The sequence below is a fragment of the Cyprinodon variegatus genome, unplaced genomic scaffold (assembly GCF_000732505.1).
Source record: "Cyprinodon variegatus isolate N-32 unplaced genomic scaffold, C_variegatus-1.0 Scaffold198, whole genome shotgun sequence".
Classification (NCBI taxonomy): domain Eukaryota; kingdom Metazoa; phylum Chordata; class Actinopteri; order Cyprinodontiformes; family Cyprinodontidae; genus Cyprinodon; species Cyprinodon variegatus.
Window position 1 is genome coordinate 995,753 of NW_015150651.1, and position 27,035 is coordinate 1,022,787.

Below are 27,035 nucleotides of genomic sequence, written 5' to 3' on the forward strand. Positions count from 1 at the left end.
CCACTACTATTCTGCATGTGTAGGAAGTTGGGTTCAAATTGAACAATTCTTTCAGTAATTTAGATTCATACTTGATTTTCTGCACAAAATTAAACTGGGTTAAATTTTATATTTATATCAAAGTATTTCCATATATTACACGGGAAAAAAGAAAACATAATCTTTACCAGATGTTTTAAGAAAACCATGTTAAGTGGGCTGAAATGGAAAAACAGAAACTCATACAAAACAGGTCATGCATTTTAGTACTTTATTTTTTAAGATATCAGTGCAAATGAACACCAAAAATGAAAACATAAAAAATGAAATATTTCAGATCTTCACATGTAAAAAGAAAAAAACCCATCATTTTATATATTTATATATATATAGATATATTTGCTGCTACAAACTTATTTCTTAGATGCACAATGCCGATCTATGATTGTACGCCAGTCCCCACTACAACCCCATGCTCCGTCACAGAGCTTTGTTAACCAGTAACAGAAAACAAATTAAATCACAAAAATAGTCAATCCACATTTATTTTTCACACATTTTTCCATCAGCTTGTTCAACATTCTGCTGTTAATAAGGGACTGCTCATATTCTAAGCCGACCTCATGATCTGTGATAAGAAAAAAAAAAAAAAAAAGAGAAAAGAAGACCTATTTTAAGACTTGACATTTTCCCCCATCACCAGTAGGGATACACAGGTAGTTCCCATGCGTCTGCATGCAACAGGCAGCAGTGAGGAGAGTCAGACATTATTACACAACACAGCGCAGGATAGATTATCATTTACCACATAGAGACACATGCAAAGAACAAACCAACCCAAAAAAAAAAAAAAGAAAAGATGGGCATAGTATCCTCTGCCTTTGTATGTACACTTGTACGCATATAATCAGTATTTACATTTCAGGGCATTAAAAACTAGGGCAATATCTTTTTTTTTAAACATTACAAAATAGTCATCTTCCATACTGAAAGTACTATTTACACAATTTATTCAACCATCGTGAAAACGTAGTAATAATCGAAGAGACATATGTTAGAAGTATATGTATTAAAAATACAACTAAACGAACATAGCAGAGTGAAACCAAAATAAAGCGCTAAATACCAGATACCCTTTAAGACAAAAAGAGTCTCTGTGATTGGTGGGCAGGTGGGTGCATGTATCCAGCTGCTCTGAAACAAACAGGTACCTGTGGTCTTCTCTTCATCGACATGCAATTCTTTTGATGTGTTATGAGTAAGAGATTCCACAAACATAAAACATATATGCAGAGCACAAGAGTTAAGAAAATAAGAAAAGAAAATCACAAACTACCAAATTCTGAAAAGATAACAATACTGACTTTTTTTTTCATTACATGCCATTAAATTATTATTTTTCTAAAAAATAAAAAGGACACCAAGGGCTCAGTTTCGATAGTGCACACTCCAGGTAGTCTTTAATATTACATGAAAAAAAGCGCCATGTGCATCTCACTCAATTTTTTTGTGTGCTTCTCTCTTTTTCTTTTTTTCTTCACCAGGATGGTGAGATAAGTCACTCAGACAAAGAAGCCTTTTTACTGTTGCTCCAGAAACCTGTTTACACAGCCTTGTTCAACTGTAAGCGCCAAACGCTTTCATGTTGACCCATCTGCGAAAAACTGCACAATCTGCAAACACATTACCCTGAATTTGCACTGTCGAATCTCACCCTTAAAGGTTCAGCACAAAAAAAAAAGAAGCTGAACACAGTGACTGAATCTCCAATGATAAATTCTTTCCCAACAGCCCTGAATTCTGAGGAAAAGCTAAATAAAGCATTCATAGTGGTAGAATCTGAATCTGAGGGTACTGTGGTGTGACTTCTGTTTTTTCTAAGGTCCTTCTATAATGTGCACAGTTTTCATTAAGAAGCTTTAATTATCTGGGAATGGATTGAACTGAAATCCAATTAAAAATCATTAGGATTTTTTTATTTCTGAACATGCTCAGATGGAGAAAATTTAACACAAGCTCAGTGAGCTATTTTGAATCATCAATAAAACATTTTGCCTGAAATATTCTCTCTAAATATTTGATGAAAGAACATAGGAAAAACTGATATGTGTTCACTTCAGAGATACACAATGAGGAAATTATAAAGGACTTGAAATGTTTCATACTAATGGTAGTGCAAAGTAACGGTGAATGAGTAGGGGATAAAGAATTTAGTACTGTTGGATCATACATGCTAAAAGGGACCACTCTCTTTCCACTTCATGACACAGCCATTTAAAGTCGAGAAAGCAACACACATTTTTATTAATTATTGAATTAAAAATGGAAGTCATTCTCTCATCAAACCAATTTGGCAAAGTACATAAAAAATGAAAACAAGAAGGAGTCAATGGATTTGATTTGACTTCGTGTGTTTTCGTAGTTGATGCAACTGTTCAATGGGACGACTGGCTCAATCCCTGGCCCTCATGGCTGTGCTTGTCATTGTGGCGCGGTGATTGAGGGGTGGAGCTCAGGCTGCGTTCATAGGCGTGCGTGTCATTGACTGGCTCCTCTTTGACTCGGACCACAGGCCGAGCTCCTTCCGCCTGCTCGGGTGCCTCTTTGTTCAGTTGGATGTTGCCCTTCTGCAACATGTAATACAAGATGGGGTTGGAACGTGACAGCCGCGGGGAGTCCGGGTTTGACTCGCAGCTCTCGTCCACGCCATCATTTTCATGACTGCTCCAACGAACGGGGCTCTCAGGCTCCTGTTTGATTAAAGTAGGGGGCTCCCGTTTTTGAGCAACGGGCCATGGAACCGCCTGACGGGTCCACTGGGCTGGGCGGATGGAGTTGTTGCCATCAGGAGGGGTGGGTAGTGGTCTTAGATGATTTGGGAGCCCTGAGTTAAGGGAACCATGGGGGTGCCAGCTAGGCAGGTGGAAGAAGTTATGATTGGTAGGCTGGCTGAGAATGTTACCATTGGCTTTGCCGCTGCCCTGCAGGATAGAGGGACTGGAGCCCCCACGCGGCTGCTGGGACAACTCCTTCAAACAGTTGTCAGAGAGCAGCAGCTGTTTCAAAACGTTGAAGCCACGACTCTCTCTGGTTAGAGTTTCACTCAAAGGGCTCCTCGGTGGAAGCTCCTCCTCTTTGAGACTCCTCTGCTGCTCAGGTTCTACCTGAACAGCAGAAGAGACAGACATATTGGTGTTACCGCTGTCCACTGCTCTTGGAGAAGTGATATTGTTCAAGCTGTCTGTGTGTTCAGAGCAGATGCGTCTCCTTTTAGGACTGGGATTTGGATAGTCCCTCTGCTCCTCTTTGACATGTCTGGATTGGGACTCAGCCTGCATAGCAGCACTGGTATAATAGGTAGCAGTCTGTTGTTTAAGCAGCTGGCTTAGGAGCCCATATTTTGCTATGACCTCTGCAGGCCTCGGTTCTGTTTTTAAGTCTTGTTGAGAGTTTGAAAGGGGGCTATTCTCATAAGCACTTAGTCTCTTTACACTGCTCAATTCCTCAGACATAGAGAGAGATGACCCTCGCTCCTCTGTAAACTCTGATTTGACTTTTACATCCAAAGGGGCGTCATTGGAGCTGTCACAGAGGCTGGAGGCAGTGGGGCTCCTCTCAAAGCACCCCCCCTCCATTTCAGCATTTCCTCTGCTACTCCCACTGGGTCTATCTTTGCGGCTGGCTGTAGCACCAGCTGAACCAGTGCCGAGAAGGAGCTGCAACACAGTGCGTCTCTCCAGAAGATTCTCAATTTGCGAAGAAGGTGGGGATGGTTCCTTACGGCTGAAGGGTGTGCTACTGCCTGAAGCTCCATCAGACAGTGGTGTAGGGGTGTTCCTCTTGATAGGAGTATTAAGCCTTTCCAATAGGGCATGAGGCCTACTTTCATTCACCTCCTGACTCAACCCTTTTCCAGAGGATATAGGTGGGGGTGGGGAAGTTGTGCCACACTGAGCCAGATTTTGTAACAGTTTACTGGCACTGAAGGCTGGTTCTGATGCTTTGTCGGCAGGAAAGGTCTTAGATTTACACAAATCAAGTGGGCTAGACTGGACATGTGGAGAGGGGTGTGAATACGGGGACAGAGCAGCACTTGGGTCACGACTGAATGAGTAGAGGGACTGCGACTGGCCTGCAGGCCTTTCAATTTTGCTTTTTGTTGGGCTCTCTTTCCAAATTGACTCTTTAGGTTGATTTCGTGACATGTTTGCCATAGTTATATCAAGAGGCAAATCTTGTCTACCTGTGCTCTTTGCCATCTCATTATTCCTGCGCTCAAGAAGAAGTTGCATAAGTGTGACCTTAGGTTGGGATTTCAGGTCTGGGTTTATTTCACGCTCCTTGTTCTTAGATGCAATTTGTCTTGATGGATCTGGCTTCCACTTATTTATTAGGGATTCGGTCATTTTGTCTAGTGAGGAAGTGGTAAAGGAGGAGGATGATGAAGACATAGCACATGACACAGAAGATGAAGCCATAGAGGAAGGAGAAAAAGATTTAGTGGAGGCCTGGGTAGAAGATTGAGGAGAGATTGTTACAGGGGGTGAGGAGAACACAGTGGTAGAAGAAGAGTATGTGGAGGAGGAGAAAGAGGGTGTATTTTTGGGCACTGTGTCCTGTAAACTGCTGCGGCCTCTCAGGGAGAGGTCAATGGGAGAACAGCTTGAGTAGGAGCTCTCAGCATCGCTGCTGTCCTTGGTAGTGCTCCTCTCATGGACAGAGCACTCACTGTCTGATGTGACTGAGGAAGAGCCACTTTGTGGGAGAATCCCACTTATTTCCTCCACGTGCCCATTCTTGGTCAGTTGCTTCTGGTTGTTGTGGTTGTTCAGCAACAGCAGGAGCAAGCTGCTGCACGTTTGGGGTGGGCGGGTTGGACGTGTATCAAAGCCTCGCTTTTCCCTTGAAGGCAGGCTTGAAGCATGTGGGGGAGTGGGTGGAGGGTTCTGAATGTGGTTTCTCTGCAGCGAGGGGCTCTGAGGACTGGTCACGGCTGTTCGAGGGAGTGTCGTTGTTATTGAGGTTGTTGTTGTAATTCCATTTTGGGGCGATAATGGGCTTACTTGGTCTGAAGGACCCCCCACACTGGGTGGCCTTTTGTCCTGACCATGCTGATGGTTTGCCATGGCAGCCAGTCTTTCACTGGCAGATCTTCCTGAAAGCTGAGCTTTGAGGGCATGCTCCCTTGAGTATTGCTGGAGATGGGCTTCACTGGACAGAAGTAGGGCCAGTTGACTGCAAGCTACGCTGGGCTTTGGTGAGGGTACGGGACTAGAACGTATTTTAACCATGTTGGCCACAGCCTTCAAACGTTCAGCGCAGGACACGGATTCGGCCACTGCGGGAGCTGCAGGAGGGGTGGCGCTGTGTGCTGATCTAGGAGACTCAGGCGGCCTGTCTTGACTGTGGCCCCGGCGACTATAAGGGCTGCTGTTGTGGTTCTGAAGTTTGCTCTTCCTCATTAGGCCTTTAAGGCGACTTGAAGCTGCGCCGTAAACAGGTAGTGGCTCTTTATCCGTAGCTGGTGCCTTGGAGGGGGAAGAACACTCACCGGTAGGCTTGTTAGAGTGTTGAGACATTGCTACGCTCTGAAGCCTCGAGCTGAATGACTGAAGTAGAGAAGCCAACAGAGTGCTCTCTCCAGCATGTGGAGATCCCTCCATGGCGCCATTCTGCAGGGTCCCCACTTGGCCATTCAGCTCTACTGGAGGTGAACTCAGTCTTTGGCTCCCTGAATCATTCCATGCCCCAGAGCGCAACAACCGGGCCTTCTTAAGGTGTTGTGAAGAACCTAGTTTGGGCCCGTTAGTTTCAGCCTTAATTTTTGTTGGGTCATGGCTTGGTAGTGGTAAAGGCCCACCCACTTTGTTGCTCTGCTCCTGATTGCTGTTTGAAGCCTCAGATCTCCCACCTGCCGTGGCCCCAGGCCCGGCCACCACTGGATGCATCAGTAAACCTTCCAGATAAGTTAAAACAGCTGAATCCTTGTGTGTCTCAGGGCCAGGCTCCTCCCCATGAGTCATGTTCAATACTCAGATCCCTTCTTATAGCTCAGCAATGCTACTGTTAAATGATAGCTGTCCAAGTCATCTGGTTTACAATGGCAAGCACTTGTAAAAAACCCAAAAGGATATTGTGCTTTAGCAAAGAGAGGATACAAAGATTTAAGGATGGATACACTGGCAGTATCTGATCCCTTTCTGTGGTAGGCTTAGTGTGGTGAAACAGCAACCATGGCTGCAGGAAATCTGGGGCAGGTGAGCCTCCAAGGCATTGTTGTGTGCCTTTAAATGCTACAGGGTCCCAGGAAGGCCAACCTTCTTGCTCAGTGGAAAAGTCAGTGGGACTTAACCACAAAGATTTTAGGGATAATACATCCTTGTTGATATCCAGGGAGTTCCTTCAGCAGGGCTGATGCTCCATTAGTGGCTCCTTAACACTTTGCAGATCTTGCTGTGAGTAGCAGAGCGACCTAAAGGAATAAGCAAGAGAAGGAGAAAAACAAGAAATCGTGAGAGAAGCAGGGATTTGCAGTGCACTATATCACATTCATTTCCCCACCTTGTCTGCCATCCCTGTTACTTAGCAACATTTCAGACTGACTGCACACGGCTCCTTCTCCTCTCTGCACTCTTCCCTCACAGCCACCCATCAGACGATAAATGTAGATTAGGCTTGATTAGATCCAAATTGAAAATTCAAGCCCAATACCTTGAAAATATTCAGGTCTTGAGCAGCAAGCTTCTCGCGGCAGCATCTTTCAAAAGTGAAGGACCTTATGAGAGCTGTGCATAATCCTTTATGCAGGTTGTCATTTTAGTGGATTATCTCTCTCTACCACCTCCTGCCTTCTATGCACTTCAGTTACATCTCTCACAGCGCAACCCACGGCCTCCATAGAGCAAAAGCCAGCCACCCACCCACCCACATACACATCGACAAGCATTTAAACACTCAGGCTTAAACACCCCAATGAGCATTAATATGAGGATGTACAGTAAGATTCCCTTTAAATAAAATGTATGTACCGGAAGAGTTTTTTTAAATCTTAAAATCCCTTAGTCTTATTAGGTCAGTTCTGCCTCATGCGAAAAACACAGAGGAAACTTAAAATAGTCTATCTAGTCTAACCATATGGATTCTAATATAGTATAGGAAAAGGTTGATTCGCTGTTTTAGAACATCAGGGGGCATATGGAGGAAAGATGTTAGCGATGACCTTCACCATTTAGGAGTACTTTGATATTGAATGTGTGTCAAAACATACTAAAGCTTTGTAATCATAGTGAGATTAGCTAACAGTTAGCTGTTAATGATGAGAATGTTGAATTCTGCTTTGTTGCTTTCCATCAAGACCAAAGTTAAAAAAGTCATCATGGTTTTCATCATGTTGAAAAAACTCTAAATCATGTCACAGACTCTGCATCAAACTGACCATATCAATGTGTTGTTTTTTTTTAATGGCACCACGTTTTTTTCTCCCACAATGTTAACATTTCATCACTTTAAGAAATAGAAATGTCATGACAGCTGTACAAAATGAAACTGTATGCAAAATGACAATAAACGTCTAAGTTCAAGTCTGGTTTTAAAATAAGATTGGGTTTTAAGCTTATTGAATTATGGATAACAAATCTAGAATGCTTAAATGAAAAAAAAAATAAATTGAAAGAGAGGAAGTTTTTCCGTTTTCCTTATTTATTGACATCTGAAACATGTATAACTTATTTATAGGGAGAACACCTTTTCTCTCTAAAATGTTAGCAAAAAATGAAATCCAAGCTTGTTTCACACCCTGTAAATTAAGCTCACCTCCCAGACAGGATGATATATTGGGGCAATATATGTTTTTGTCATTTTTATTATGAAATTAAAGTGGAAAAAAAAGGCATCAATTGGATTTGATACAAGGAAGTCAGAGATTAGAATATTCAGCTAGATCTCACAGCCCTACAAGGAAAAGTATTTATTATTTTCTGTTGTCAAAAATATTCATATAGAAATATAAACTCATTTTCACACATAGGTGTTTCTTAAAGTGAAGTAGGGCTTCAGTTTCAGCAGTTATAATGTTTAGCACTAATAAAGAATAATGTTTAGCACTAATAAAGATAAATAAAAATAAAAAAAGTTAGCAGTATACATATAGAAAATATATAATATAGTATGAAAATAACATAAAACTATATTTATTGGAACATTTTCCTGTTTATTGCAAATAATAAAAAAAAATGTATTATTGTTTTCTGACATTTGTTTTATAAAACTATTTATATATTGTATATATTTCAAGGACTTATTTTTTAATCCTGTTTTTATTTCTGCATATTGAGAAAGGAAATAATATGAAATAAGCTAAAGATTTTATTTGGAAATTCATGGGAACATTTATTTATTTATTTGATGGAAGATTCATCATTTATTAGTAAGATTTTTACATCAACCTTGGGTTTTGGTCTTTATGACAGATGTCTGTGACCCTTTAGCTTAAAATCTCTGATTTAAGAAGATCATGGCTTGTTGATATGGAGAGTCCAGTTTACACAAAAAACTACTATGCACGGCGGTGGGGGCTGATGGCATGGGCTGAACAGAAACCACATAAGCACAGGCTTAAAGTTATTGGATCTTTGAATGAAAAAGTATTCAAGAGTTCTGCTTCAGACAGAAACACTTCAATCAAACCAAGACATCAAAAAACAAGAGAATGCAAAAATCTAGCAGTAAACAACAACAAAAAGACCCGTGGAACCTTAAAAGATCTGGAAATAAATATCTACAAACTTTAAATTAGATTTAATGTAAAAATGGATACTGTTTTGTTACGCTATATTTATATGAACTTATGAAGACCAGATGAAGATAACTATAAAACCCACACAATAACAAATGCACCTCTGTCCGTGTTTTTCAGAAGACGAAAGCTAAATCTACATGTAAAATGTTCTTTACAGTGCTTTTATCCAAGGAGTCCCAAAATGTTTCTCCAATCCGGCATTCATGCAGCCTCAGAATGGATAGTTTCCACATGTGTTCACACTTAATCTATTCTGCCGTTGTGATAACAGTGAAGCCAGAAGCCTTCATTATGATCTGAATCCAAGGGCTAAACTCAAAGGTGTCAAAACTATTAATTTTTATTACTGCAGTAGACGTATAAATCCTTACCAACTTCCTCAGACTTCATTTTCTTAGTTTTATAACTAATGGTAACAGTGTCATATTTAACTTTGCATCATCTTGAAAAACTATTTATCTTGGTATGTGGTGAACAACAAGTTGGGGCAGCACCGAATCCAACCACAAAGAAATTAATTGTCTGGATGAAACTAATTGTTTTGATGGCTTTTTTTCTTTTTTTTTTGTTAGAAATAATGAATATGAGCCACAACTAACAAGTCTATTTCTAAAATGTAAGGAGTAGAATTAAAAAGTTGTCAAAAAATAATTACTGCAGTAAAGTATAGATAGCCAACATTTCTACTTAAGTAAATTAACCAAGTATTTGTACTTAGTTACTTGATGCCTCTGTCTAAACTACCTTACTAGCAAGCATTCACACAATGCAGAGCTCTGCTGATAGGCTCACACTGGAGTCAGGTTTGTTGAAAGCTGCAGAAAGTGGCCCTCGAGATCTGGAGTTTGAGACCACTGATCTTTACTGGTATGAATGGGAGGAAGTAATGAAACAAAGCAAAGGTATCACTGTTAGGCAAGATGTGCTCTGCTGTCAGGAGTTTGTGTGTTTTTTAACTTGTTTTACTGGTTGACTCAAAGATCAGGGGCACCTGTCATGGCAGGCTATTGTCATGAGGGCAGAGGCAGCGACAGTGGGGTGCACAATGTGCCAGTTGCTATGACAGTGTCAGCTGTTCTGCCCTAGTAGACCTCTGCTCTGAACCCTGTCAGCGTGGTTTCCGTGGATACGGGGCACCTCCGACAGTCCTGGCTACATCTTATAAAGGTTAATTAATACAGAGCTTCCACTCTGGCTCAGCTGCTGTCCTTGTCCTGTCCTGATCTCACCTTTTCTGTCCGCTAAGCAAGCAGCCATTACAGGTCATATAACAGGACAACAGCTCTTCATGGTGAAGAAAGGGACCAGGCCTAAAAAAAGGTAGCATCAGCCTTTCCAAATCAGGCTGAGCATCGTCTCTAAGGGTCAACAGAGGGTAAGGGGTCAGGTTATGTCAATGAGGATGGCTAGATGCCACATTTAATGCCATCTTGAAAATGAACTGGGATTAAATGCAGGATCTAAACTAGTAACCTTACATTTTAAAAGCTTTTATTTTTAACTTCCTCAAACCATGGTATGCTAGTAACATTCTCTAGATATCCCCACAGGGAGCCAAGTGATTCCACCTAGAATGGTCCATCAGCATCAATTACAGTTTAAGAACTTCTCTGAGCTTTTGACCCAATTTTGGTGATGACAAAGAGCCGACCTGGTCACCCTGGACCATCTGACGTCTGTTGTCATGCTAATCTTAGAGGCACTGGATTAGGACTATTTTCCCGCCAGAGGGCTTAACGCTGTTCTACTGGAATAACAGTAATGCCCCATTTGATCAGTGCTGTAAACATGTAAACATGTTTACCTTGACAAAGGCCTGGCCAAATATGACACCACTAGAACTCAAAGTGAGCAACAGGGTAAAATAGACATGGAAAGGAATCACTTGCATACTCTCCACTGCTAGTGGTAAACCCTTGGACTGACGATTGAACGGGTCTATGCAGTTTATAGACTATTCAAAGCCCTACGGTTGCCATTTCACAAAGCAGCGTGAACATGTTTAATCCTTTACATTTCACTGAAAAGCTGTTCTCAATTCTCTAAAGGTTTGGTAAAAAGTTACAGGAAGTTTCTGTCTAACCTGTAATAAATTATTTTCTCTTTCCCTTCATTTAATATAAATCTAGAATAGCTGGTCCCTGAGACTAAAGCTCAAGATTCACTAAAATAAATTAAAAAAAAAATCACCAAATTTGCGTTGGAGGTTGTTTACTTATAATTATTATTATAATTTTTAAGTTATTTATTTAGAGATGGCGAGTCTCCAACGATCTTCCATAGAGAAAACATACGTGAAACGGATCATTTTACAGTTTTTTAAATAAGATCTAAAGGTAAAATAGAGTGAATTCAGGGGTTCCACCTAGAGTGGGGCTCAATAATTGCAGGGTGGGGTAGGATGTGTGTTTGAGGGTTGAAATAACTTGATTACTTGATCTGTTATGGAAATCTTTTTTTCTCAATGCATTAATGGCAAGGATGATATCTGTTACAAATAAAAAAAAAAACACTTTAAAAGAGGGTCGTTTTTTTGCTTTAGATGACATAATGCTTGAAGGTTGGGAGCGCTAAATTTCACCTGCATACCAAAGTACGTTTGGGAAACAATGTTAAAATTAAGAAAAATTTTGTTGATTTTAAATTTATCTAATATTTCTATAAGAGGTTGACTGATTGGAGATACATTTATTTTCTACTTTAAATGGCCTCCTACCTGACTTTCAGGTGTTAATAATCATTATCTCAATTTGAATAACCAACCAGTGAATACTTGAGATTAGAGATGTTCTCAGGTAGAGGTCTACATCCGTCTCAGCTCGTCTCTAACTAGAAGTTGGCTCCATGATTTGCTGATCTAGATGCATGAGATGCTACTTCAGGTTCTTGTTTAACTGCCCTTAAAACCTTAATATATCAATTTTATTACTAATTTTCAATCTAACTTTAGCCACTGTCTGTCAGTGAGGTTTCTTTGGGAAAGCCTTATGTCATAGAAGCGATAGCATTTTTAGGGAGGGATTTCTTTAACATTGTCATGTTCAGACAATGTAAGAAATAGCACTATGTCTAAAGCCTGGCACACACCCTACCGCAGTTTTCTGCCCGTTCAGCCTCATCGTGCGTTGTGTAATGTACAGAGGGTAATGAGGGGCGATCAGCCTCTAACAATCACCTCCCTACCAGGAATAGTAAGGTCGGGGGAAAATCAAACATGTTGGAAATTAAGTCGGCCATCGTCAGGTGTTGGTGAGAGAATCCTGCTGATGAAGCAGAGCTACGAGCCGATTCACCAGAACCTCACAGACTGCGCATGTGCAAACAAGGGAGTTCTTCTTCTTCAAGATTTAGCAGAATAGAATAGAAAATACCTTTAAAGCAAAAGCTTCTAGAAAGCAAAAAGATTATAGAAAAAAATGGTCACACAAATGTGGACCTTAGAAAATGTATAAGAATAAAATAATAGTAGAGTCAAAATATAAACAATAAAATACTGTACTGTAAAGTGTTATAACAATATAAAACTGCGCACCTGGAGAATAAATAACCAATATCCAACTATGGCCATTTTTACAGTTATGAATATTTGAAAATAGCAGTGACTTTAGAGATGTGAAAAATGACAGCAGCATGTTATTTAACTGACTAAGGTAGAAACTGTGCAAAATCAGCATGAATGTAAAAACGTATTGAGGTTTTCTATAACCAGTGGTGGTTATAGAGTTTTACAGCTTCTGGAGGAAGGATCTGTGATAACGCTCCCTGGTGCATTTAAGGTGCAGCAGTCTGTCACTGAAGGAGCTCTCCAGTTCTGAAACAGCTTCATGCATGGGCTGGGAGACATTATCCAACAGAGATGCTAATTTTGAGGAGTCCGACCTGCGCCATCTCTAAGTGCTGAGTCTGAGGTGTGGTTTTTGTGCATGCAGAGTGAGCACATAGATCGCATCAGAGCATCGAGTGTAAGAACATACATGGTGAGGTGTGAACTTTTAAACCCTGCGGTTTCGTTGTACCGTTAGCTCTGTAGCTGATTACAACTACTGAAACATACATCGTACAGTAGATGCCCGGCTTTAGTGGGACAGAGAGAAAATGTGGGTCTTTTCTTGTTATGGTTGAATTTCCTCTACTGTAAAGTCGAGTTCCTCAGAAAGCTTTGGTCCAGACCACTTAAATGAATCACATATCCATTCCACTCTATGTATAAACTACACTAAAACCAATGGGGAAAACAACTGTTGGTGACAAATGTACGTGAAACACCTGACCTTATTACAGGGGGAGCTGTCCTCTAGGCCAAGCCCCTAAAGTACTCTCTCCTCATCGTTCCTCACTGAGAATTTGTGATGTGTGCATTACTATTACATTATCTCCTCTGGTGTATACATAGCAAACGACCTTACGCATCTGTTAACATGTCATCTGAATGGTTGTGGCACCCAAAAAGGCTGACCTCCACCCATCCCCCCACAGCAGGCCATCACAGTGCGAGCGAGCAGCTCTACACTTTCTGTGGTGATTATCCATTATCCTTGACAATGTCAGCCAATGACAGAGCAGGCACCGTTCTAAAGTGATTTTTACCCCTATAGTCTGCCACACACACACACAAGGGCTGTGGGGTGGTGGTAGTGATGGGCAGGGTGCAGCTTCATCATCTCTTGGCTGGTTGATTCTTCATCTGTTTCTCTCTCTCTCTTTCGATCTCCTTCCTGTGCTACTAAGAGGCATTAGCAAAGGAAAGGTCACTGCACTCCAGCCAAGGAATAAAGTACAGGTTAGCATGCTATGTATGAGCCACAGCAGACAGTTTGATGTTGAGTCCGAGCTGAACTTTCTATTATCAACAGGAGACAATGTTTCCTTCTCCAGGGTCGGTAGTGTAACCATGACTGTTGTTGTCATGGATAATTGTTGTCCTTCCAGATATCAGGGAGGAGCAGCTCTGGCTGATGGCTGGTTGCTCGTGCTGCCTTTAATTTTAGGTTGCTTAGATAGATTTTCCCACAGCATTGGTTCTAAGGGTTGGCTAAAAGAATGAATCTACATTTTCTGTTCTTGCACAAAAGACAAATTACATTTACAGCTTTCTCATTCTGAATTGAGAAAGCTTCCTGGATGGGAAGCAAAACGTCTTTAAACCTTGCAAACAAAGTCCAGTGGATTGTTTTTAACATTTTTCAGAAGACAAATTAGGCTTTAAAACATAGATTTTTATTGCTTTGCATGTTTGGTAAGCAGCCAACTGGATGCTGGCTACCTGAGCAGTTATAGTTGACCAATTGCTCAACTATAACTAGTTAGGTAGGCCCTTTGCTTTCACTCTATGAACAGAGAACATGTTCAAACGCTCTGCTTAAACAGGTGAATTTATAAAAGAAATACTAGAAAGCCAGCAATGTTTACTGTATATTTTCCTTTAGTCGACACGCATGTAGGGGTCAGTATTATTACGGATGCTGCGATACGTGTCACGATACTTGGGCACGTCTTCCACTGTCACTACCTATGTTTTGCTTTTCTAAAATCAATATTATGAATTGAAAGATCGATATTTTATTGGTCAGCCGAAAATCCCCATAAATCGCCAAATCGATTTTTCCCCAACACACCCCTAAAATATATAATTTAATGCAAGAGGTTGATTATATTTCAGTAGAGAGACAAGTTTTTCCGGTTTAAGATTAGTTAGATTATTTCAGATATTTTGGCTTTAGATCCTCAAGTTTAAACCTAAACACCTAAACAAGTGTCTTTACGCTTAATTTTAATAGCAAATACGATTTTTTTGCCAATAGAATGAATATTTTTACTCTTAAAATAAGAGAATTAGATAGTATGCACTTGAAATAAGATGGTGCAAATGTTTTTTTTCGTATTTTAAAAATAGATTGTTTTGTTTGATTGGCAGAGTGTCTCACTTACCACCTCAATTCAAGACAAAAATGACTTATTTAGATTTATATTTTTTGCAGTGTAATAGTGCTTCACGCTATCTCGGCCAAACAATAACTAAAAAAGTTGCTTTCTCAGAAAGGAATGAGAAGTGATTAGCAAACTTTAAACACATTAAAGGGATTTTAAAGACCCAATCTCAATTTGGAAATCTAAAATGAAGAGACTGATCAAATTTGAACTTGATTATTCAATATCAGAAAAGATTTTTTATATTTGGACCAAACTTTGGTGCCTTCTTAATAATGTAGGCGTGGCCACGCCTGCTGCAAACACTCCTCTTTAATTTCACACAAACTAAGTTGCTCAATGACCTTTATTGTCAACGATGGTAACCCATTTAAATGTATGAGTGCAAACAAAGAATTAAACAGGGGTTAGAGCCCAAGGAGCAGCAGTTAAAGTCAAGGTCATTCATCCCACCAAGGCTGCTCCACTTGATGCAACAGCTGGTGTCCATGCAAAGCTCTGGGCGTTAATAAAAAGTGACAATGCTGGCTGAGTGGAGCGTCTTCGTAATGTCTGACACCAGCCTGGCAGATGTGTTCTCCCTGCATTTATGGGGAGTCAAGGTTAAAGGAATTTAAAAGGAGAGGCGATTGCCTAAACACCATTATATCATGTAATCTGCAGCCTAGCACTGCTGCACACACTCAACAGGGTAGCTCCCTTAGACACGTGGCGTGACCGCTATTTGTAAATTCAATATGGCCTGACATGATTAAATAAAGCAAAACATAAGCTGCTGGACGGAATGCGGCTGCTCCGAGACCTCCGCCGGCTCATGTGTGCGCACGACAGGAAGTGGCATTAAAAGTTCTTGTTCAACCTTGAGGAAAGGTAAACAAGAGAGCAACATGCCACCGAACAGCAGGGCAGCGGGAGCATGTAAATGTTTCTGCAGATAAGTCAATCAGGACAAAACAACACCTGAAAGGGAATACACTGAAACATGCATGCCCACACAATGAGAACTAGGGCGCTGTGACCCATTTCCTCAGACGCACTGACTAAACAAGATGCTACACACACACACACACACACACACACACACACACACACACACACACACACACACACACACACACACACCAATGTGGGAACACTGAAACAGATGGATGTACAGCATCATAACGGAAATGTTATACATCAGAGCTGAGAAGTTGAAGCAGCACAGAATATCATCTGAGCCCCCGAAAAGTTTTGATGACTGAATTCGATCATTCAAGATTTGGCCTCAACATGGCCCGACTGCGAATGTTCTTGGCCACAGTTTGGCCGGCATTGAGAGCACGGGGGCGTGTTTTAACCTCATCTGAACTCATCAGTACAAGGAGTTCTTGAGGTTGAGAGAGAGAGAGAAAAAGCTTGGAGGAATTCATGCACACTGATGAGTCATCTAAGTGTTTCAGAGGCCAGCAGAGCAGCGGAGGATGAGAAGATGATATCAGAGACCTGGACACACTTTCACCTCACTCTACATGCCCTAACAGGTCTGCCGGATTGGCTTCCAAAATGTTTGGGTGCATAGTAAATATTTGTGCACCGTTTGGAAGACCCACCCAAGGGCCATTTCCTGAGTGGCTGAGAATTAGTGCATCAATTAAACAGACACACACACATTCCTTCCTAATGAGCCGTGGCTGCCATCAGTCCACACCTGATCCATTTCTACCAGGCTCAGAGGTAATCTTCTGCTTGCATCGCCCGTCTGAAATGGCGCTCATTTCCCCTCCTGAAACAACATGTATTTTCCATCTGTAAACACATAGGAACAGCTGATTAGCCCGTGGCTGAGCCTTCTAAAAGGCAGAGCTGGGCCCTTGAAAGAGGCTGCAGTGGTGATGTCTGAGGGAAATGGGCCACTTTGCAATGGAGATCAAATGTAACCCTGTCAGGCTGCCCTGAGAGCTGGATAAAACCAGCTCAGAAACCTTGGCCTTTAATGAATCATTTCCATAATATCCCTGGCATTGCTCCTAAGGAGGCCATTGCTGTGAGTCAGCAAGATGTCTGGCTTTATTGGGTTAAAGAGAGTGCTGCTCTTTTCTTTTTACTGTGGGTATCTCAGGATGGTTTGGGAGTGTTATAGCCCGGCTGCAATGGACGTGTAAGTGATGGAAAGAGAGAAGGACGTATCTCAGCGATCATTTTGCCTTTCATAATGCTCTCATTGACCTACTTTCTGGTTTAAATCATCCTAATGCTTGCTTTGGGTGGGATCGGAGTATTACATTACAGGGTAGCATGATATGTGCGGGGATATTCCATAAAAAAAAACCCTAACTGTGCTTTTCCACCTACTGCAGCGTTTCAAAGTTAAGCAATTAAAGATATGATTTAAAACAATTAGGTAGATTTAAGCTAATAAAAAATATAGAAACTCTGACTGACCTTTCAATGGAGAATCTCTATCTAACAGCACTACATCTGTTTTACATGAAATGACCATCAGACCAGAGTGAGATTAGTCAGACCCTGGTGGTCAAGGTTCTGCAGCCACAAAAGCCATATTCTCAGCGTAAACACATCTGTTTGTCTGTAAACTGCATCATGGGAAAATATTTCTGTCTTTTATCTTCCTTTCCAATGGTTTCAAGGCTTTTCAAGGCTATAACTCCTCCGGGCCATTTAATGGGATCAGTCAATTTGTCTTAGGTAACAAGCGGGAGAAGTGAATCCATTTCTAGTTTTTCTTTAGCACTGATTTTACAATCCGTGCTATAAGATACCTTTCAGCTTTTTTTATATCTGGAGCTTTCTTTAAAGGAGAAGTCCGGTCAGCAAGGAATAATCAACTGATCATTATAGAAACCTAAATCTAATACCTTCGCAGTGATTCAATGAACTTAGTGTTGATCAGTAAAAAATAAAAATAATAATTTTGGTCGTGATCACTGAGTCTGGGACCGGCCATTTTAGCCAAATATAGTGACACCTCACTCCTGACATCTTCCGGCAGTGACGTCACGGTGCGATTAGCCGAGTGCCATTCTCCCCGCTTTACAAGCAAAATCAATGGGAGCTACTAGACACATCTGCAATCAACAACAATTATTTAAGATTTCCTTCACCACTGAAATTCGCGAGAGCCATAGTTAAACTGACAATGCCCACATTCATGTCAGTTGGATGTTGTAATACATCGGATAAAAGTGAGAAAAAAAATGTATTATTTCACCTTTCCGATTCATGATCCTCCAAGGATTTGTCATTCGATTACCAACTTGTAGAGGGAGGATTTGCTATTGAACTACTGGCCAGAGTAGCCAACATTTAGAAGAAGAATGTTTTCAAGATGACTTGGATAATAGCGCATTGTGACAACCATCAGAGCATTGGGACTTGCTCAACAGTCGATACCGCACCGTGACGTCACAAACCGTTAGGTGGCAGTAGTGTTCTTTAAAAAACATGGATGTCTACAGTAAAGCACATTCAAATGAAAATTACTCTTAATTAAAACACTTATTTATTGAACAGTATGTAATAATTTCATATTTAAAGTACTTTCAGAAGTTTGAATTCTGAATATGGCCGAACTTTTCCCTTTAAGGCAGAAATTTTTATTTTTATTTTAGGCCAAATTGTACATCGACATCCAATCCTAATTAATGGCTCAGGCTCTCCATCAGAACATCCCGTAACAAGAGAAAACCCTTGATGCCAGCGGCTGCTCACGTTTTCTGCTTTGGTCAGACCAATGATACGTTTTGGCTATACTTTGCGAGGTGAGTCTTTAAAATAATTGTTCAGGTATTTTGATGATCTAAAGAATCTTACATCTTTGGTAACGTCTATAATGAAGGAGCACCTTGATGTTTCTCTGTATGAAGTCACCTGATGGGTTTTATGAGTTCAGATATACCTGGTGTCTGGAAGAGTTGCTCAGAGGACAACAGACATGCTACTCAGATGCTAACCGGTCGATCCAATTACTTAAATGACTTAGATCAGAGAGGAGCAGACAAAATACAATAAAACATAAAAATATATACATAAATTACAACCTAAGTTCATAAAAAAATCTTTAATTGATTTTGTTTTCTTTACAAATACTTTAATTGCTTTAGACCAGACTAAGCCTATATTTACATTTGTATTGTAAAAAGGCTAAACTTTCAAAGCAGAAATGATTTAGGTGACCCAGTCTGAATCAGTCCACATTAAACTGGAATCCAATGGAAAATAAATGGTTATCCTAATTATTGCTAAAAAATGTGCACATATCTACACCAACAAAGCTCAAATGTTTTGCTGTATTACCTTCGATGTAAATCAAAGACTGATGTCCAGCTCTCAAAAAGGTGTTTTTTTTTCATTAGACTAACAAGAGATTCTTAAGTTTTAAATACATCATTTGCTGGTTAAATGTATAAATATTAGAGACAGTCTCCCACATAAAGCAGTCAGAATAACACCTAAGATGTTCCCTGAATTACATAGAGACTTTGAATCTTTCATGGCTTCATAATAAGACACCTTGGTTTATTACTAGGCCTCAAGTCGGTCCGATCATGTGATGTATGAGAAAGTCAGGATCACAGAACCAGCAAATGGCTAATGTCTGAGCACAAAACCTTTTCCAAACCCGCAATCATGGCAAATTACATGGACTATTAAAGGAATTAGAGATTAGAGCAGCAATTTCCATTAGTTTACTTTAAATTCAAGTGATTTTGCCAACTTAACAGTTTTTCATCAGATATTTTAACTGCTATATGTAAGAGTCCTGCTCTGGAAGGAATGTGACTTCACACCTTAATGACATAACATTTTATTCACATTAAAACAATAATATTTCGCAGAGTGGAAAGTGTGCAGTACTTTGGGATACAGTATAGAAACCTATGGCTCTATATCTCTTCAATATTTAACACTTTTTTAGCATTTCTATAAACATGAATTATATAATAATATAAGCATTTTATGTTTAATATCCATTAATAAAAAATCTTAAATGTGACTAGAATATGAACAAATCTATCTTCAACTGTATCTATTTCTCTCATCCGTCCTTCTACTTCATCATGATCCAAATATTGCACCTTCTGATGCTTCTGGACGCTGGTTTGATATAAATCATTAAACTTAATCACTAGATGCTTGAAATGTAGCAGAATCCTCCTCCAGCTGTGAGATCTGCTCTAGCTCCTATCATCTAAAGCTGCAGCCACCATATCTGAGGATATGCTGATTGACTGTTTATGTGTCCTTGAATTTAGCAAAAAAAACAGCAAAGGAAAAAACAAACAAAAAAAGGTCCAGCTATGCATGATGCACCTTGTGCAGGTTGGATAGCAGGACTGTAACAAACCGGTGAGTTTTATTGTTCTGGTAAATAAGTGAGACCGCCATTTATCCTTCTTCCAGCTGGAGGATTTATTTATGCGTCTGTGGCGCTCTTTGGTGCGCTGCATCACGACTACTGCTGAACTATATTGAAAGGACAATCCCGTTTTATTACATATTCATCTAAATTAAACTCTTAAAATTATTTCAAGATTCAAAATGATACTGATATAAATGTTATTACTCTAATTTATAGTTTAGGATGGGATTTATACACTGAGAATGTGCCAGCAGTGCACTAACGCCCAGCTTAGAGGGAACAGTGTTTTTAGGTCATAAGAGCTCAGAGGACTCCGCCCCCTCCCACCCACTCATAGACCAGCTCTCTTAGCAGCTCCAAGGTAGAAGAACCACTGATTAATGCCTGAAAGATGCATTTCAAACCATAGATGATCTTCATCTTTAAAGCCAGACAACAGCTGTCTTCTAAACATGGCTCAGGTATGGTGACAGGACCGACCCAAGTACAGAGGACTTACTGCTACAGTAAGGCAGGGCAATTAATTGCATTCGCGATATATTTACAATTTAGAAAAATACAATTTTCAAATCACAGAGAACTTCAACTTTATTCACATTGGATTTATCAAGACTAAAACACTCAATGTTTAACTCCAGCCCTTAATGTAGCAGTAATTAGGGCAAGATTCCCACACAGCATGGAAGAGAGAGTTGCAGCTAGCATGCAGATCCATGCAGGATAGTGGAAGCAAGAACTTTTTCACTGAAAGGTTAAAATGCTGCATCAATGGATTCATGAACAGCAGGCTACCAAGGTCGTAATTAAACTGAAACCCTTGATGTAAACATCTAGTGCAAAGGGAAATCGCAATAAAATCGCAATATTGGTTAAAAATAATTGCAATTTAAATATTTGGTTAAAAATAATTGCAATTTAAATATTTGGCCGAATCGTGCTGCTCATACTACTTTGGTTTTCAATGTACAAAATTAAGGATTCATTTAGGCAGTATCCAAGCAGTATCATCATGTTATCATAAAATAACACATTTAAATTAAATATAATACTAAGATAAAAAAAAAAAAAAAACTGTGAAAAGGTCACTAATTATTTGGATAAACGTTAATGTAATGCAGTTGTTTACAATTCTCTGCATTCAGCTATTGTTGATTTAATATCTAAATTGTATTTCTGGGGTCTAATGGTTAACCACTCAATTTAGAAATATAGTCAATTGAATTTATGTATTTTAACCCATATCAGATTTAACTGAGGGTTGAAGAGATATGCAGATATCTTTATTCCTGCCTCTCAAGAGATACATGCATAAACATTGTTGATTATACGTAGAAATATTTTTCAGTGTTAGCATGTCGCAGGGGTGTAATAAAAAATGGAACCAACTGGGCGCTGTTGAAAATCATCAGCGTGTTAAATCAACCTTAACATAGAAGATCTTTGTGTTTTGAAATAAAACCAGATCAAACAAGCTAACAAAGAAGAACCTGTATTTAAATTTGCAGCCTTTTCAGCATTAAAAATGAAATACAAGTTTTTAACTGACATGAGTTCTATTTGGGAAATTGTTCTGCAAAGATTTTATTGATCGTTATATTCACAGCATCATTTTGATAAAATGATAATAAAACTGGATTAGTGAAATTAATTTGGTGCCTTTCCAGGAAACATGTTTATTTTGAATAATCAGAACAAAAAGAACCAACCAATGGTTGGAGTTGGACCTCTGACTGGTTTTAAAGGTACCCACACACAGATACGTACTGCAGGGAATGGATGCACTGCAAGGCTTTCAGGAGGGAAATGAATCTTTTAAAAAAAAAATCACAAGCAGCATTAAATGTTTGAACTGTCAGCTGTAAACTGTATGTATGACTGTATGACAACAAAGTTTAAACCGCTTATATGTTCATACTAAGCAGCAGGAACTAAAAAAGATCCAACATCAGTTCTTTTGACTCTGAACAAACAGAGTTCCTACGGCAAAACAATCAAAGATCCCTCGCATTTAAAGGCTGGATTACCTGAAAACAGCATCTGCACCAAAAAATCCTTTGCTGAGTGGAAGGAGACTAATTCTAAAGGGTCAGTGAAGGCACCATGCAAAGCACAAGGTCACACTGACAACTATTGTGTGAATTCTATTAAAAAAAAAAAACCTTTAAGACATTTTTTGTTTAAACAGGACCACGTGTTCAAAAGGGGGCCGTTCATAAGGTTGGAAAAATATATCTGTTAAAATGAAAGACGAGAAAAGAAAAAAAGTTTGGGACCGTATCAATCCAGCCAAAAGCAAACGGTCAGAAATCAGCTTAACACAAAAGTGCAAAGACAACAATCACTCCAGATGGTTGGAAATCTGTTTGTTAGAAAGCTTAACTTGCTGAATAATTTTTATCATTTAACCAGTAGGATGCATGAACTGACAAAGATGGAAAGACTGCCTATAAATATAGATGGAAAAGTTCAGAGTTAAGGGGTAGGGGTGCATCGGTTGATTGGCCGGCTGATTGATCGGCATCCATTTCCTTCATTATGGGAAATCAGTGATCGACCGATATTTAGAAGTGAAATCAAACTTTTCTACCTGCAAAGTTCTGAAATAAGATTGAAATATTGAAGATGTCCTGTGATCTTTTAAAAAGTGATGAGGTTAGTAAAAAAAAAAAAATAAAAAATCAGTATCTTCAAAATGTAAAGAACAGGAATCAGTGATCGGCCAGATATCTGGAATCGGTGCACCCCTGGTTCTGGGCATCTTTATCAAAAGGTTTTCAAGATTCAGAGAGAAAATAGTTCCTGTTTAAATAATACCAACAGACCGTAGGAAAGGGATCAATAGCAGGTAGATTACTACATGTCTGTCTGAGGATATCTGTGAGGAGCCCGTCAGTCAATTGGTTTTAGTGTCAAAGAGATATTTTAGAAGGAACACAGATACCAACAGAAAAACTGGTGCACTGAAAAATCAGTGATTTTTAGATAATACTCCCCCTTCATACTTGTTCAAACCCAGCCTTTCTGAAGAATAAACAAAACTTTGGAGCTGCAGACCTCCTGGCGAATCGTTGCTAGACAGTTTCTTACATATAAAGAAGATATTGTTACATTTTGATGATGAACAAAAGCAGGTTGGGGTTCTCAGGGAAATTTTCTTTTTTTAGAATGACTGACAGAGCAAATGTTTAACCGATCAATCAATACATATAAAATATGTCTATAGATTCTATGGAATATACATTAAAAAGCATTAATGGCAGCTGCCTCTGTGTTGAATTTGTATGTATGCATGTTGAGGTGATTGTGGATCATAATTAAATTGATAGTATTGATGTGTGTTTGCTTGCTGGATCTCTATGGCTCTTTGATGGATCTGTGACCTTTCGATGGTTTAACCCGACTTCTCACCACAGAACCGCTGGGAGAGGCTGTGACAATCTAAATGACAAACAAATGACTGCATGGAAATAAAGAAACTGTCCTCTGTGTGATATCTGCTTTAGTTAGAGGTGAGAAAAGTGGAACTGCTGATGAACACTGGCTCTTCCTTCAGCTTGCCATTACTCACAGTATGTCTGCCTTTCCATCTAAGCAGACAGTAATCGTTATTAACTGCCTTCACCTGGCAGCCCAGGTGCAATCAGTCCCCAACTGAGAAGGTAGAATGAAAACTGGCAGGACTCTGGAGATGGAAACAAACCTGAGTCCTTTATTTTCGCCCCGTTATGGTGACAACCATGAACGCAGTGGAGTCTTTTTTCCCGCTTGACTAATTGATCAGGTTGCACTTCCTGTAACCAAGAGAAACCCACTAATTGTTTTAGATGCAGACAAGCACAGGCCCAAGGATTACAGGAAATGAGTCTTTCCTCCCTCAGTCAGCTACTGACCATTAAATCAGACAGAGACAGATGGACGAGGGCAGCACCCAACTTCTACAGTCATTTTGCAGTAATAAAGAAGATCAAGAAGATCGGGAGAACTCTATCTGATGGTAAACGTCGGAAAAAGAGCTCAGGAGAGCCGTAAGACGAGCCGACACAAAGGCAGATGCTAGACACACATCGGGCTCCTGTTCCTTGTCATCCTTAGCCATGGAGGCCGATACAGGTAAAACGCAGTAATCAATTTGCTCTACTGGCAGGAGTGCTCCTTGAGAATACTAATGAGGCATCAGACCTCCCTTCCTTCCCTTTTTTCCAGCCTCCTCTGCTGCCCCCTCTTCCCTTCTCTTTCCTCGCTCACCTTTCTCATGACTTGACACCCCCCTTCCTCCAAGTGCCCCAGACCTGACCAAATGCTAAAGGAGGGCGGACTGTCTTCTGCAGATAACTGCTGCCACTAATCAAGCCTACGTGCAGTGGGGCGTGGGATTAAAAGAGCTCGCACAGCTTGACTCAGGCACTGAATGGCGTTGGCGCTCTCAAACACACAAGCTGGCGCAGGCAAACGCACTCGCATGAGATCTAAATGAAAAGCCAGCGGGGAAGTCGGTAACGTCTTGTCCTAGAAACGGCGCACATACACAGGAGCCGTGAACGAGCAAACAACACAACAAGGTCAACTTAAAAGCCGCCGTTAGGTGAACATTCTCGGGCTACAATGGAGCACAAGCACAAACACACTGGCACACAAGGAGATTAGATCTAAATTTACTCCGCCAGTCAGATCGGGACTCGGTGGTGAGCCACCCATCTCTATCGCTCTGAACACATGTCACGCAGGGGAGCGGTGTTGTTGAGAGCATCTAAAGTGGAAAACGGGAACAAACTTGACTGAGAATGACAGGGTCTTAATTCCTGTTCGGTTTTCATTGTTAGAGAAGGCTCACAAGGTGTGTGTGGTGGGTGAGGTAGAGGGCGCAATATATCACACACACAGCAGAGTTGTCCAGAAGCTGTAAAGAAAGTTCCCTTAATGTTATTTTGTTTGTGTGAACACATCTACATGACTCATTCCTTCTAAAGGAGGAGGTCAGAGTTTTAAAAAATGTAAACTAAAGCCCATTTCCCACTGAATACATCAGATTAACACGTTTTTCAAATGGTTGGCCCCTAACAATCAGCATTTGGCTCCCTAAAGCTGGTCTAACCCCTCGCTGGCAGCTGCGTGGCATCTGTCCCCCCCCCAGTTGCATGTCTGGTGACATCATGACGCTGGGTTAGCATTGATGATGTCACCCGTGCGACAGAAATCAGGAAAATAAACAATGGAGTGCAACATGGAAAGAAGCCAGGGCTTAGTCAGTGTTTTTTATGGTTTCGTTCTATTATCTGTCTGAATCCCTCTAACCTGAGCTGCTGCATGTTTATCAAATGTAAACAGAGTTGATTCTGCTTGTTAGATCAGAAGCGACTGTCGCAGTGTGTTGATGTTCGGACATTGCGTTAAATGGTATCATGTAATGTAGAGGGTCGACCCAGCTCTGGAGTTCCGACAGAATGCCGATCAGAGCCGAGGCTATTTTCCCAGGTTTTAAGGGATAAAGTGGGAAAGGGGTATATGTTACCCCACCCTCCTTTAAAGCATTGACCGGATACAGACATCAACGTAAATCTCCTAAACATGTTTATTTGACCACTAGGCCGCCACTCCTGGCTTTTTTAAAATTTATTTAACAGTGCAACACTTTCATTTTTTATCATTGGCATAAAATTGTTAGGATAAAGAATTAAAGTGGTTCAAGAGACCACTCAGTTATGATAAATGGATTTAGAGTCAACAATAGGGGCCAGGATCAGCTCTAGAGGGGCCCAGGCACTATGTGCAGGGATGCACATTTTTCCACTTCCAAACTGATTCCAGACATCTGAAGATCCCAATACGTTTCCATTTTCCTGGGCTGTTTGTCGTAATATTATCATTACTGTTGATTTTTCAAGAGGCCTTCATAGCTCCTCTCTACAGCCAAGTACAGTATACATGATATGACAACTTGAGATTAGTACAAGGCCAGAAAAGAAAGTAAAAAAAAACAGCCTATCCTGGAAACAATCGTGCAGCTAGAAGGATCAAAAGATAGATACCCATAAATGGGAACTCTAACTAAAGCCTCTGTCACACCTTGGTGATTTAGACCAGCGTATGCCTGATGTTTGAAAAATATGGCAAGAACACTGGCATTAGTTGGATAAGTTATGGGTCAGTTTTGCATAAGTTACGTGCACGCTGAAGCATGCTAAAACACGCTAAAGTACGCTGAAGCATGTCGACATACAGCAAGCATGCTCAAAAATTTCCAGACGTATTCCAGCGTATGCTCATATGTAAGGCATAAGTTACAGGTAAGTTATCTGACACTGGCTTGTGACATTTCATGGGCATTACGCTGCTGTGCGTTAAGCATAAGTTAGGCTGTCGTTGGACGTTCTGGACTTGTGATAAAATTTAAAAAATACATTGAAAGTTCAGCGTATGCCAGCGATTTAGGAGATTCTGGGATGTCAGGCACACGCTGGCTAAATAATGGGCCCTAACATTCTTTATAGAAATAAAACTAAATAGATCTGCCCATGGATTGGGCCCATTTTCTCTCTAATCAATAGTAATAATACTGTGAACTGTAACTGAAAGCCTTCTTTCCATCTGAATCCTGCTGTTGCCAAACCTGCGGCATCTACTCAGAAAGGTATACATCCATGTAAACCTGTCAGCAGAGGCAGGAAACGGCGGCACCCAATGCATCAGCGGGGCTACTTCATTATGTACATAACGAGTCCCATTAATCGCTCTTAACAAGAGGACACAACCTCACCTTGGCAGTCTCAAACACGCAGCAGGAAGAAGGTGGTGGTGGTGGGCTTGGGGATGGGGGTGTTGGGGTAGGGGGGGTCACGGAAATATCTGAGAGGAATTCAAATTCTCCACACTCGGGGACCTACGGCCTCCTTTTGACCGAGCGCATCGCGGCCTGTGGGCGTGTGGAGGCGAGCCAGCAGTCACACAGAAGCAGCTCGTCTGAAAGACGCA

The 27,035-nt window shown here is 40.5% G+C and overlaps 1 protein-coding gene across 1 annotated transcript in view; it reads right to left on the reverse strand.

The window, feature by feature from the left end:
* Positions 1-258: 258 nt before the first annotated feature.
* Positions 259-27,035, reverse strand: part of nrip1 (nuclear receptor interacting protein 1) — a 56,329-nt gene continuing 29,552 nt past the window's right edge. Inside the window, exon 2 of the mRNA XM_015379711.1 lies at positions 259-6,451. Within this exon, the coding sequence (XP_015235197.1) occupies positions 2,415-6,002 (3,588 nt within the window). The 5' untranslated portion in view covers positions 6,003-6,451 and the 3' untranslated portion in view covers positions 259-2,414. The remainder of the gene's footprint in view (positions 6,452-27,035) is intronic.